The 14,242-nt window shown below is 47.2% G+C and overlaps 1 protein-coding gene across 4 annotated transcripts in view; it reads right to left on the bottom strand.

The window, feature by feature from the left end:
* LOC120319579 (fatty acyl-CoA reductase 1-like) overlaps positions 1–11,372 on the bottom strand; it is a 31,416-nt gene extending 20,044 nt beyond the window's left edge. For 2 of the 4 annotated variants that reach the window (XM_039368584.1, XM_039368583.1), the window contains exon 1: positions 4,310–4,368. In XM_039368584.1, the coding sequence (XP_039224518.1) occupies positions 4,310–4,343 (34 nt within the window). In that variant the 5' untranslated portion in view covers positions 4,344–4,368. Of the gene's footprint in view, positions 1–4,309; positions 4,369–5,501; positions 5,562–11,297 lie in introns of those variants that run through there. The other 2 variants (XM_039368586.1, XM_039368585.1) reach the window with 2 other exon arrangements.
* Between the last annotated feature and the right edge of the window lie 2,870 nt (positions 11,373–14,242).

Genomic DNA, 14,242 nt, shown 5'->3' on the forward strand with positions numbered 1-14,242 from the left:
GGGGCTAGATTGCTCACCAGATGGAAGGACGAGAAGCAACGGATGGAAACTAATCAAGGAGAGAAGCAACCTGGAATTAAGGAGAAACTTCCTGACAGTGAGGACAATCAACCAGTGGAACTCCTTGCCTCCAGAAGTTGTGGATGCTCCATCACTGGAGCCTTTTAAGAAGAGACTGGACAGTCACTTGTCTGAAACAGTATAAGTTCTGCTTGAGCAGGGGGCTGGACTAGAAGACCTCCAAGGTCCCTTTTAGCTCCATTCTATTCTAATATATCTGGGAGATCAAAGCTACTTTAACCTCATACCAGTATTATAGATAGATTAGAAGCAAACCCAACTTAGATATGAATTTAGATCATCTTGGTGCTCTCCCAATACCTGGCTTGATCAAGATAGACTTCCATATCAACATTAGGCTTCTACAGACTAAGGCATCCCTGGGGTTAGCTCTAACCAGTGGTGGGATTCAGCCAGTTCCAACCACTTTGACAGAACCGGTGGCTAATTTTTTGCTGCCCAGGCCCAGAATGGACTTCCGGAAGTGGCATCCACACAGAGAACCGGTTGTCCCGCCATATTTGAATCTCAGCACTGGCTCTAACCCTAACCCCACCATTCAACTGTGAGTTACAAATATTTTCTTTAAGCCCTCTTCATTTAGCAGCTTCCATATTTCTCGTTGTACGTTTCCACTATGCATTCATGAAATAATGCTGAGAAATTTGTCATCAAGTGATACTCCGCTGAGCTAAGGCTGCTCGAATTACGGACTTGAAACTACAGCTCAGCAGGCTTTAAGTCAGCGGTTCTCAGCCTATGGGTCGCAACCCCATTGGGGGTCGATTGACCATTTCACGGGGGTCGCCAAGCAAGGCTGTCCGCCATTTTTTTCCCCCTTTTCCGGCGGGTGCCTTACCTACCTTGGGCTGGGCCAGCTGGTGGCCCAGCCGGTGGTCAGCCTGCTCCATCTCTGCCGCTTGCCAGCTACGGCCGGTGCAGGGGGCGGCACCACGCATGCATGGAGCTCCCAGGCAGGGAAAGTCCTCGACTTACGACCGGTTGGGTAGTCCTCGACTTACGACCGGTTTAGTCCTCGACTTACGACCAGTTGGGTGTCGCAGCATTAAAAAGGTTGAGAACCACTGCTTTAAGTGGTGAACTTCCCAAATATTTTGTGCTTGTCAAATGGCCCGTGTGTATATATATTACCCAGAGCACATATATAAATCTGTTGATGTGCCTCTAAGCTTTTCAAAAAGTGTTGTTAAATACTATAATGGATCTCTCTCTCTTTCTTCTTCTCTCTCTCCTCTCTCTTCTCTCTTCTCTTTCTCCCTTTCTCTCTCTCCCTCTCCCCCCCCTCTCTCTCATATCAGAAACCACAGGGATAAAATCACTGACTAAATAGGGCTGGATGAGGGGCCCCTTGGACTGGACAGCACTCAACATGCCCTTGAGGAAGAGCTGAGGGTCTTTTGGAGAGCGAGCGGTATTAATGATGAGGCGAGATTAAAGCCTGTGGGATGTCTAGTTGCTGCCCACTGAAGCAACTCTGGGCAGCTCACAACAATAAAACCCATAAGTAAAACAATAATCAAGCAATACAAAATAACAGAAGAGTTGGAAGGGACCTTGGAGGTCATCTAGTCCAACCCCCTGCTCAAGCAGGAGACCCTATAACCATTCTGGACAAGTGGCTGTCCAGTCTCTTCTTAAAAACCTCCAGTGTTGGAGCACCCACAGCTTCTGAAGGCAAGCCATTCAACTGGTTGATTGCTCTTCCCGTCAGTACGCTTCTCCTTAGCTGGGTAGGTCTAGTCTAGAGAAAAGAAGGACGAGGGGTGACATGATAACAGTGTTCCAATATCTGAGGGGCTGCCACAAAGAAGAGGAGGGGGTCAACCTGGTTTCCCAAGCACTGAAAGGCAGGACAAGAAGCAGCGGATGGAAACTAAGGAGAGACGCAACCTGTAACTAAGGAGACACAACCTGTAACTAAGGAGAAAGTTCTGACACATTACACAGCGCTGACAAAAAAAAAAAAAGTAAGTTCCTCCAAGTCAAGTTGGCCAACGGAGTCTGGCCTTGAGCCGGGATCACTACTGCTGTCAGTCACCCAAACTATCAAAGAGGAGGCTGGCAGAACAGGGCAGGGGAGACCAAGTAGATGGAAAACAAGTGGGATTTTCCAACCTTGTTTTGAAATGCATGCAACCTCCCTTAGTTGTGTGAATATTTGCAAGGACCGTTTGCAACATCCCGTGGGTTTTCAGCATAACCAGAATGGTAGGTGGTGAAACAGACTGTTAATTAACTAAAGGAACTGCCTGGTCTATTGATTAGCTTCTTGCCATTCTGAAAGCAGCTAAAATCCAGGATTAAAGTTGGCTGAGGTAGGATTAATATTTAAAACCTAATTTTATAACACACCTCTGCAATCCAAAGGAGAAGGATGTTTGCACAATGCCAGGAACCACAAAGAAAATTCCCGTTTCTCAACTCAGGGCAACGTTTCTTCAGATCAACCGCAGCTGTGAAATTCCACAACTCATGTTGTGTTCCAGCATTTGCCAACCACGATGGAACAGGCAGCCGTGCACGCCTCCAATCTGAGGTTTGTCAGATACAGCAACACCTTACTGCCACAGCAATACACACACACACACACCTGATACAAATGCACTTGTGAGGTATGCAAAGCATCTCCATAGGGCAATTTTGAAAAGTGCAGTGATGCAAGCAAAACAGCTTTCCTGAGAGCATAAAAAAAAAAAAAAGCTTTGTTTTTACAAAGCTCGTGATATTGTTGCTTTAGGAGTTTTCTCTTTTTTTCTCCTTTTTCTTTCTCTTTCTCTCTTTCTCTTTCTCCTCTCTCTTTTTCTTTTTCTCTTTCTCCTCTCTTTCTTTCTTTCTTTCTTTCTTTCTTTCTCTCCTCTTTCTCTCTTTCTCCTTTCTCTTTCTCTCCTCTCTTTCTTTCTCTCTCTCTCTCCTCTCTCTCTTTCTCTCTCTTTCTCCTTCTCTCTCTTTTTCTCTTTCTCTTTCTTTCTCCTCTCTCTCTTTCTCTTTCTGTCTTTCTCCTCTCTCTTTCTCTCTTTCTTTTTCTTTCTCCTCTCTCTCTCTCTCTCTCTCTCTCTGTGTGTGTCTCCATCCATCCACGACACCATTGGCACTGACAAATTCACCATCAGTCAATTGCAAAAGATGAGTTTACGACAATATCCTGCCACCACATTTGTAACACCATCCAGCCTCCCCCTCTGCCTCTGCCAGGTCCTTCGGAGGACTGGATAGGTGGGCAAAAAAAGTTTGCTACTTCCTGCACCGGTGAGCAATGCTCAGGATTTACACCACCCGCCCTAGAACGTGCACCTGGGAGCAGGCCTGTGCCCTTGCGGTCCACACCTCTTCGCACACCTTGGCAAAGCAAAGGAGAAGAGCCTCCTCTTGAGTATCTTCCCCCCCCCATCCCATTCCAGATTGGGATGAACTGTTGTAAGTCCAAGACTAGGTGTATACCCAACCATAAATGTATATTCTATTGGCAAATCTAATTTTAATTCCCTTTATAATAATCTCAAGCACTGTTATCTTCCTTCCCTCCTTCCTTTTCCCTTTCCCTCTCCCCCTCCTTCCCTTCCTTCCTCTTCCCATTTCCTCCCTCCCTTCCTCTTCCCATTTCCTCCCTCCCTCCCTTCCTTTTCCCATTTCCTCCCTCCCTTCCTTCCTCTTCCCATTCCCTCCCTCCCTTCCTTCCTCTTCCCATTCCCTCCCTCCCTTCCTCTTCCCATTCCCTCCCTCCCTTCAACTTCCCATTTCCTCCCTCCCTTTTCCCATTTCCTCCCTCCCTTCCTCTTCCCATTTCCTCCCTCCCTCCCTCTTCCCATTCCCTTCCTTTCTTCCTTCCTTTCCCATTTCCTCCCTCCTTTCCTTCCTCTTCCCATTCCCTTCCTCCCTTCCTCTTCCCATTTCCTCCCTCCCTTCCTTCTTTTCCCATTTCCTCCCTCCCTTCCTTCCTCTTCCCATTCCCTCCCTCCCTTCTTCTTCCCATTCTCTTCCTTCCTTCCTTCCTTGGGAATGGCAAATGTGAAGATAAGTTTTTTTTTTAAAGAATATTTTAAATAATCAAACAGAATTGTTAAATTGTCCTGCAGTGCGTTGTCCTGCGGAGAATCGACAATGTCACTCCAATCCCACAGTGATTGCAGTGCCCAGAGAGCTCCAGCCAGGTTTCCCTCCGGCTTTTTTGTTTGTTTGTTTTTTGTCCCCTGAAAAGTTCCGCTTTCTTATCGACCCCAAACTCACTCACCCATGGAAACATCTCCGAGAAAAACTCTTGACATGGGACACTTTCCCAGGAAGTCTTTCTCGGCTGGAGTGGGCAGGAACTGCCAAGGCCTGGCTGGAGCTTAAATACAGCACTTCGATTCCTTGACACAGCCCTAATCTGCCCCACCTCTAGCCCTCTTGGTTAAGCTGGTTAGCCTAATGCCATTGTTGCCCCCGGAGTGATTGAGGGCTCTGTGAAACTGGAGCAGGCGGGTGGGTGTTGAGCAAGAGATGCTACAAACTTGTACACAAACTCACACCTTCCTTCAGCTTAGCAGAGATAATTCTCCAAGAGACTTACAGCATCGAACTCAAAGCAACGGGAAAACAATATAATGCATGACTAATGTTCGTTCTTGATGAAGCAAACGTGATCAAAGAGGCGAGTAATAAGGTAAGATTGGATTGATTGATTAGCCAGCATCAAGGCAGAGGCAACGCTCAGCAATCGCACAGAGAACTGTCCCTAACCTGATATTTCAGATAGCTAGTAGCAATAGCGACAGCACTTAGACTTATATAGCCCTTCACGGTGCTTTACGGCCCTCTCTAAGCGTTTGCAGAGTCAGCATCTTGAGGACCCCCAACAATTTGGGTCCTCTTTTGACCGACCTTGGAAGGATGGAAGGCTGAGTCAACCTTGAACCGGTCAGGATCGAACTGCTGGCAGTGGGCAGAGTCAGCCTGCAATGCTGCATTATGACCATTGCACCATCAAGGAAGGAAGGAAGGAAGGAAGGAAGGAAGGAAGGAAGGAAGGAAGGAAGGAAGGAAGGAAGGAAGGAAGGAAGGACTAGCAATAGAATTTAGACGTGTATACCGCTTCATAGTGCTTTACAGCCCTCTCTAAGCGGTTTACAAAGTCAGCATGTTGCCCCCAACAACCTGGCTCCTCATTTTACCGACCTTGGAAGGATGTAAGGCTGAGTCAACCTTGAGCTGGTCAGGATCGAACTCTTGGCTTCTGGCAGAGTTTGCCTGCAATGCTCCATTGTAACCACTGTGCCACCACAGATATCTCTTTCTCCCTCCCTCCCTCCCTCCTTACTTACTTACTTAGACTTAGCTGTAGCACTTAGACTTATATACCGCTTCACAGTGCTTTACAGCCCTCTCTAAGCAGTTTCCAGGGTTAGCCTGTTGCCAACAATCTGGGTCCTCATTTTACTAACCTTGGAAGGATGGAAAGCTGAGTCAACCTTGGAGGGAGGGAGAGAGAGGGAGGGAAGGAGGAGTGAGATTGAGAGGGAGGGAGAGAGAGAGGGAAGGAGAGAGGGAGGGAGAGAGAGGGAGGGAAGGAGGGGAGAGGGAGGGAGAGAGGGAGGGAGGAGAGAGAGGAGGGAGAGGGGGAAGGAGAAGGAGGGAGGGAGAAGGAGTGAGCGAGAGGGAGAGGGAGGGAAGGAGGGGAGAGAGGGAGGGAGAGAGAGAGGGAAGGAGGGGAGAGAGGGAGGGAGAGAGAGGGAAGGAGGGGAGAGAGGGAGGGAGAGAGGGAGGGAGGGAGAACGAGTGAGCGGGAGGGAGAGGGAGGGAAGGAGGGAAGAGAGGGAGGGAGAGAGAGAGGGAAGGAGGGGAGAGAGAGGGAGAGAGGGAGGGAGGGAGGGAGGGAGAGGGTGTGAGCGGGAGGGAGAGGGAGGGAAGGAGGGGAGAGAGAGAGAAGGAGACAGGGAGGGAGAGGGAGAGAGAGAGAAGCTTTGAGTCAATGGAAAACACCTCTCAGTGTGATTTCAACCTCAAACACTTCAATTGTGCAATAAGCATACTATGAAACATCACAAAGACACATCACAAGTCGTGTGTCCTCATTAACTTTCCCAGACAAATACTTTGCCAATGGCCTGCCGGCTCTGCTTACAGCATGTTACTTGTCAGATCAGGAGGGATCTGGCCAATACGGCTCCCTCTAGTTTAATCCTCTAATGACAGCTACTAGCCACTGCTAATGATCAAGGAGAAGCAGAGAATGTCTTCACCTGAGCCTGACGTGACCAAATCTGCAAGCGGGAACCCACGCCAGTGTCTGGAATGTTCACCTCCACCCAGCTGATCCTTCTCCATGCTGGATCCGATGTCACGTTCAGTCTAAATTGTCCTACTTCAGGCATGAGCTGATGAAACGTTTGCCCAATTCAACTTCTAGGATTGTTCCCGGATATACTGAGAAAGGAAGAACTGCAGACATTCAGAAGGTGACGGAACTGTGATTTACATCCTTTTATATCACTTGTTTGTTAGATTTGTTCACCGTAGAGGTGGCCACAGGGTTAGGGTCCAAAAAGTCAGGAGGGTGGACTTCAAGCTCTGCCCAGGGATGGGGCATTGATTACACGCCCACGGCTGCCATCTTGGCTATTTTTTTTTTTTAATAACCACACCCTGTTTCTTTCATTAGATTCCTCTCTTGTTTTTCCTCCCAAAAATGGCAGTGGATACGACGCTGGGCTTGTCGGCTGGAAAGCCACTCAACTCACAAAAGTGCTCATATGGTTCTCAGAACACACACACACACACACACACACACAACCCCCCCCTCCAAAAAAATCTGGTTATAGTAGAAGGAACAAACTTCATTTCAGAGAATTAATTGCTCCAGGCTGGCTCAGTTTAAATCAGGATTTGACATGCAGTCTGTAATGGTCTAGCCATCAAGAGGGCAACAAAACATTAGCTACCGGTTCTGCGGAAGGGGTGCAAACCAGCTGAATCCCACCAGCAATCCGTATTGCTCTTTTTCTCATAATGTTAAAAACCTTTGACCCTCTGTCAAAGGCGATGTAAAAGTTGGTTCCCAGACTATGAGATACACACCAATTGGAAACTTCCCTGTTATCAGCGAAAAGACCCATTTTGTTCTTAATTCATACTAAAAAGAGAAAGTCTAAAAGTCTGTCTCCTAAGAAACCCAGGTATATATAAATTCTAAGTTGGCAGGGGTTCAGTTGCTGGAATGTTTATAAACCCACCCACCCCCATCCCATCCATTTCAATAAATCTTGTTAAAGAAAATGGAAAAATGTGTCTAACCCAGCGGTTCTCAACCTTTTTAATGCCGCGACCCCCAACTGGTCATAAGTCAAGGACTACCCAACCGGTCGTATGTTGAGGACTTTCCCTGCCTGGGAGCACCATGCATGCGTGGTGCCGCCCCCTGCGCCGGCCGAGGCGTAGCTGGCAAGCGGCAGAGATGGCGCAGGGCGACCACCGGCTGGGCCACCAGCTGGCCCAGCCCAAGGGAGGTAAGGCACCCGCCGGGCCCCACGCGTGCCAGCAACCCTCCCTGCGCCCGCCGGCCTCCCACCTCCCACCCCTGGCCCTCTTTTGCTTACATTTTTAGTAGTTGCTCAGCAGGGAGGGGTGGAAACTTCCAGACAGCTCGCCTTCACTGCAGACAACTTGCAGCATCGTTTGCAGAATGGGACTTTTGGCCGGCTCAGTAGGGCAGAGACAGCCTGGACAATTCAATAGAATTAGACTCTATTCAAGAGAGTCTAATTCTATTGGTTTCCAAAAGCCAATAGAATAAAAGGGAGTAGCACAGCTAAGGAAAAGGGGGAAAAAATGGCGGACTGCGTTGTTTGGCGACCCCCGTGAAATGGTCGTTCGACCCCAAATGGGGTCCCGACCCACAGGTGGAGAACCGCTAGTCTAACCCTTTAAACTAAATTATAAATCTAATCTGCTTGGAACAACATTGGTATTTCAATGTCACCAGTGTAAGCAACAGAGAGTATGATCTTGCTAGAGCAGCCAGGAAATATTTCTCATGTTTTGGTTTCCAGGGTTTACGAGTCCAGGACTGACTATTCCTAGCCAGCTTGATTCCTGGATAAGTTGGCACAAGGTTGCCACCTTATGGGCATTATGGAAGTGATAACCTGGAGCTCCTAAACTCCACGTGACTCTGAAACCTCCATCTGTAAAAATATCAGAGGAGCTGATGGTCCTTATTAAAATTAGCGCCGTCTCCAAATGTCTTGTCTGCATCTCACACAGGGAAGCGGAAGCCTCAAAAGGAAAAACCCTTCACTAAGTTCACCAAAGTCCCTTGCTTTCTGACTTGTTTTGTCAGATAGTAATACTAATAGCAATAGTAGTAGTAGTAGTAGTCATCATCATCATCATCATCATCCACATCTGCCTATCCCAGGTCCTTGGTAAGGACTCGATAGAGAGACAAAATGCCAAATCCAGTCTGAACATCTGGCTGACTGTGCGATGATCAATAATAATAATAATAAAGTTGGAAGGATCCTTGGAGGTCATCTAGTCCAACCCCCTGCTCAGGCAGGAAACCCTATACCATTTCAGACAAATGGCTGCCCAGTCCCTTCTTAAAAACTTCCAGTGTTGGAGCATTCGCCGCTTCTGGAGGCAGGTTGTTCCACTGGTTAATTGTTCTAACTGTCAGGAAGTTTCTCCTTAGTTCCAGGTTGCTTCTCTCCTTGATGAGTTTCCATCCGTGGCTTCCATCCACAGATACATCGACCTACCACCAGCCTACAAACCCATCAGGATCCAAATCAAGCAGAGACAGGACCCACCCTCAACCAACACACGCAAGTACCCCTCCCACCAGCACTTCACCTCCCATTGACCATCACTGTGATGTAACCTTCCCATCACAAGATCCACCACAAGACTCCCACTAATGTCTAACACCTGACCTATCACAGAACCCACTGTAAGACCCTCACTTGTCACACCCACACCTGATCCATCACAAGACCCTGCCCTGATGGGACCCTCACCTGGCATGACCTCCCCATCACAAGACCCACCGACCACATGAAGCCCTTATAAACAGAAGAACACCAACAACTGACACCCCCCCTAAACGCCGCTGAAGATGTCTCCTAGCCTGGTAACAAAATGTTCAGAAACCAACCCACAAGCTCGGAGAACAAAACCTCTACCCTCATCCTACAGACTCACACCTGACCCATCACAAGACCCTCACTTGACACGCCCACACTGACCCATCACAAGATCCACCACAAGACTCTTGCTGGTGACCCACACTTGACCCTCACAAGACCTCACTTGACATACCCACACCTGACCCATCACGAGCTCGGAGAACAAAACTCTACTCTCATCCTACAGACTCACACCTGACCCATCACAAGACCCTTACTTGACACGCCCACACCTGGCCCATCACAAGACCCACCACAAGACACTCACTTGACACACCCACACCTGACCCATCACAATATCCACCACAAGACTCTCACTGGTGACCCACACTTGACCCATCACAAGACCCTCACTTGACACACCCCAGCTGACCCATCATGAGACTCTCACTTGACACACCCACACTTGACTCACCACGAGACCCTGCCCTGATGGGACCCAAACCTGACATGATCTCCCCATCACAAGACCCATCACAAGCCTCTCTCTGATGACTCATCACAAGACCCTCACTTGACACACCCACACCTGAAGCCCTTATCAACAGAAGAACACCGACACTGACATCCCCCCCCCCTAAACTCCGCTGAAGATGTTACCCAGCCTGGTAAACGAAACATTTTGAAACCAACCTACCAGCTCGCAGAACAAACCTTCACCCTCAAGACTCTTGGGTCAAGATGGAAGAGCTAATATTGGCTTTCCAAAACAGGGAAGGGGGAAACTGACAATTTATTCTTGCCAACTTCAAATCCACCTCATCACAAGTATGTATTTATCCATGCCCATCAGCCCTTGGGGCGATGTACAACTCAAAATGTAAAACACAATTATAAACTTGCAAGGCATTCCAAACAAGAAGCACACCCAGAATTATTAGCTCTTTATTGTAAAGTTATGTTAATAGAATCTTGCAAGCTGGAAAGTTCACCTCTCCCCCCCCATCCTTTCACAGCCTAGTGAGGGCCCCTTCTGAGATGTTTGCCTTGCCCCCGTTCCTTTTGTAGACTCAGCTCTGATCAGTGCCTAGTCTGTGGCTCTTCTTTTCTCCCAAACACATTCCCACATATCATTACACAAGGCAGCTTTCATGAATTGGTCCAATCTTTTTTTTTTTTTTAAGCCAGTGAAGTTGGGAGACAGCCCCACAAACAGTGATAAAGACCCCGTGAACAGAAGGAATCATCAGCTCAAACACCAACACCAACACCCAAGGGCTTCAGGGCCCATCCAAAGGCAAACCTCTTCTCCTTCGAAGACCCCACTCAACCTCAACTGGTAATGGAGGGCATGGAGCTCAGATCTGAAATACTGTGAAAAGTGGGCGGTCTCCTAGGTTTGTTGGCTTCAAAAAAAGGTTTCATTAATGAATCGCTGTAATATTATAGCTTAGACCAGTGGTTCTCAACCTTTCTAATGCCACGACCCCATAATATAGTTCCCCATGTTGTGGTGACCCCCAACCACTTATACATCACCGGGTGCCAGGGGCGTGGCCAAAGAAAAGGGGGAAAAAATGGTGGACAGCCTTGTTTGGTGACCCCCGTGAAATGGTCGTTCGACCCCAAATGGGGTCCCGACCCACAGGTTGAGAACCACTGGCTTAGATCATGTACCAGACCAGTACAGGGCTTTTGACTTTTTGACCATACCTTGCACTGAACAATCATCTAACTGGAGCATCCATTGAATTGTTCAAACCTTCTTAAACCCTCAGCAATCCAGTTGGCTCATAAAAGACATAGCAAACCCATTGGCTCCCAACAGCCAGATCCCGTCTCCATAAGCCATGCTACAACTGATAGCCCATGTTCCTTACGGGTTAAAAGATGACAAAGAGCAGACCAAACAATATTAAGTAAAATTAAGGCAAAGGCAGGTGAATTTAACAGAATAATAGGCAGACTGTAATAGATAAGGTCAACCATGAGGTCTAGGAATCCCTGGCTTGACACGCCTGGAAAAAAAAGGTGGATATTTTTGTACCCAGAGAACCTGAACCAAGATGCAAGATGACCAGAAGACCCCTTTCAAATCAGAACTGCAAAACTCACTTTTAGAGATCGCTTCCAAAGTCCTTCTTGCCTCTCCTCGCCTCTCCTTTCTTCTTCTCCAGCCTAACCTAGAGAAGGAACTTGGAAGAGGCAGGGATCCTTATGAATAAAACTCATTAACCTCAGAAACCATGCAGAATTTTAAAACAGCCTACCTCAAAGGGCTCTCGAAGCTGATTGATAGGTTGGCTGAGGCGTTCCTCTCTACCGTCAGCACTTTTTTTTTTTTTTTCAAAATTGCCTTTACCATTTTAAATTCGCATGAAAAATAATTACTTGTTATTTAACTACATCGAATATTCGGGCAGGAAGGAGGCACTACCTAGTCAAACCTGGCAGATCTATAGAAGGGAAGTAAAATAGGAGACTACTAGAAATTGTGGCAGCGTAAACTAGATGGTGGAGTTTTCAACTTTGTTGTAACCCTTTCTCAACTCCAGTGGGCTCTGCGTGGTAGAGTTTTCAACTTTGTTGTAACCCTCTCTCAACTCCAGTGGGCTCTGCGTGGTAGAGTTTTCAACTTTGTTGTAACCCTCTCCCAACTCCAGTGGGCTCTGCGTGGTAGAGTTTTCAACTTTGTTGTAACCCTCTCGCAACTCCAGTGGGCTCTGCGTGGTAGAGTTTTCAACTTTGTTGTAACCCTCTCGCAACTCCAGTGGGCTCTGCGTGGTAGACACAATAAAAATGAAACATAAAAGACAAGAGAGTCCAGACTAAATCCAGTAGTCAAAAAACAAGGTAGCAACATTCCATTTTCATGTGGTTTTTCCAAGAAAATTACATGAACTCATTAGCGTATCTAGCTGTCTTGGAAAGCCAAATGGAGGTAGTTTTGGGTTGACAGACAATTAGGAAAGACCCAGCTAGACTGGGAAGTCAAAACAACATCCCAAAACGAAATCAAAGTCAAACCATCTCACACCACCCAGACGCTTCCATGGACCCACAAGTGTCTCCAGACTTTAATTTGCCCTTGACGTCAATCCATTCATTTAGGGACCATTCAAATGGCACTGGAGAAAGTTGACTTAGGAGCAGTCTTCACACTTATGACCCTCCAGCATCGCTACGGGCACATGATCAAAAGTTGAGTGCTTGGCATGTATTTCTGAAAGTTGCAGTATCCTGGGATCACACAACCACCATTTGTGACCTACTCAGCTGCTTTCCGACGAACAAAGTCAACGGGGGGAAGCCAAACTCATTTAACAACTTGATTCATTTAGCCACTGCAGTGATTCGCTTAACAACCTTGGCGAAAAAAGGTCATAAAATCAGGCACAAGTCACCTAACAATCACTAACAATTTGCTCAGGGATGCAAATCCTGGCCCTCCATTGTGGTGCTAGGGATGTTCAAAGGGAGAGGATCAAAGAAAGTCAGGATGGCAACCGCAACTACAATGAAATTGAAAACCTGGCTGTACATTGTGACACACCCCAGAAATGGACAGAGTTTCAAACATACTGCAGGTTATGGCAAAAAAAAAAGCATGAAAAAAGCGTTTTTGCCACGACTTGCAGATACCTCTACAAAAGGTAAGCCTGTTGGTGCAAATGTCAGAATTTTCCAATTGCGATGCCTCATTCCGCCATGATGTAGTCAAAATAACCCAACAATACTTTCTCTGTGTGTGTGTGTGAGAGAGAGAGACAGAGAGCAGAGAAGAGACAGAGAAGAGAGAGAGAGAGAGAGAAAGTGAGAGAAACAGAAAAGAGAAAGAGAGAGGAGAGAGAGAGAGAAAAGAGAGAGAGAGAGAGACAGAAAGAGAGAAGAGAGAAAAGAGAGAGAAACAGAGAAGAGAAAGAGAGAGAAGAGGGAAAAGAGAAATGAGAGAGATGGAAAAGAGAGAGAGACAAAGAAGAGAGAGAAGAAAGAGAGAAAAGAGAGAGAGAAAGAAAAGAGAGAGAGAAAGAAGAGAGAGAGTGTGTGTATTGAGGGAAGAATACAAGAACAAATTACAGGTAGCCCTCAACTTACAACTACAACTGAGCCTAACATTTCTGTTGCTAAGGGAGACAGTCGTTAAGTGAGCTTTGCTCCATTTCCCAACCTTTCTTGCCACAGTTCTTAAGCGAGTCACTGCTGCTGTTAAATTGGTAACACGATTGCTACGTGAATGTGGCTTTCTCCATTGACTTTGCCTGTCGGAACATCGCAAAAATGGATAATGTGACCCCAGACACTGCAACCGTCGTAAATACCAGTCAGTTGCCAAGCATCCGACTTTTGATCACGTGACCCTGGGGATGCTGCAAAGGTCCTAAGTGTGAAAAACGGTCATAAGTCACTTTTTCCATTTCCATTGTAACTGTGAACGGTCACTAAAGAAATTGTTGCAAGTCAGGGACTACCCATAAAAGAGAAAAATGTCCACGCACGCGTGTCTTGTCCCTATGTCTGAAGAAGGAGAGTCTGTACACGGTTTGGTGGATCTGTATCTAACATCATCATTATGTTTTCAGAGGTCCATTTGGGTGTAAAAAAATATAACCCCTCCTGACTTCTTTCCGTTCTTACATTTTTTTTCACCGTCCACCTTACTCTCCTGCAAATCCTAGCTCTCGTCATTTTCTCTCTGACGCGTGTCCGTCAATTCTGGGTTCTAAACTTTGACCGAGAAGGCCCTCCACCCCTGCCATGGTTTCACGCTGGCTGGAGGAATTCTGGGACTTGAGGTCCACGCATCTGAGAATTGCTGAGGCCGAGAGACGTCAGCCGAAGGAAAGGGGGGTCTACAAACCTGGCGACTTTAAGACCTGTGGACTTCAACTCCAAGAGTTTCTCAGCCAGCGTAGGAAGTTCACAAGTCTTGAGGTTGCCGAGTTGTCTAAAGCAAAGAGAAACAAAACAGGATGGAGCCTGAGTGGAAAGGCAACTCAGCCCACCTTTGAAGTGGAGTCTTCGTGGAACTGAGATAGACTCTTTTCACGCGCTTCGAGGGT

Source organism: Crotalus tigris, unplaced genomic scaffold (genome assembly GCF_016545835.1).
Source record: "Crotalus tigris isolate CLP2741 ecotype Arizona unplaced genomic scaffold, ASM1654583v1 scf7180000020842.166937, whole genome shotgun sequence".
NCBI classification, from domain to species: Eukaryota; Metazoa; Chordata; class Lepidosauria; order Squamata; family Viperidae; genus Crotalus; species Crotalus tigris.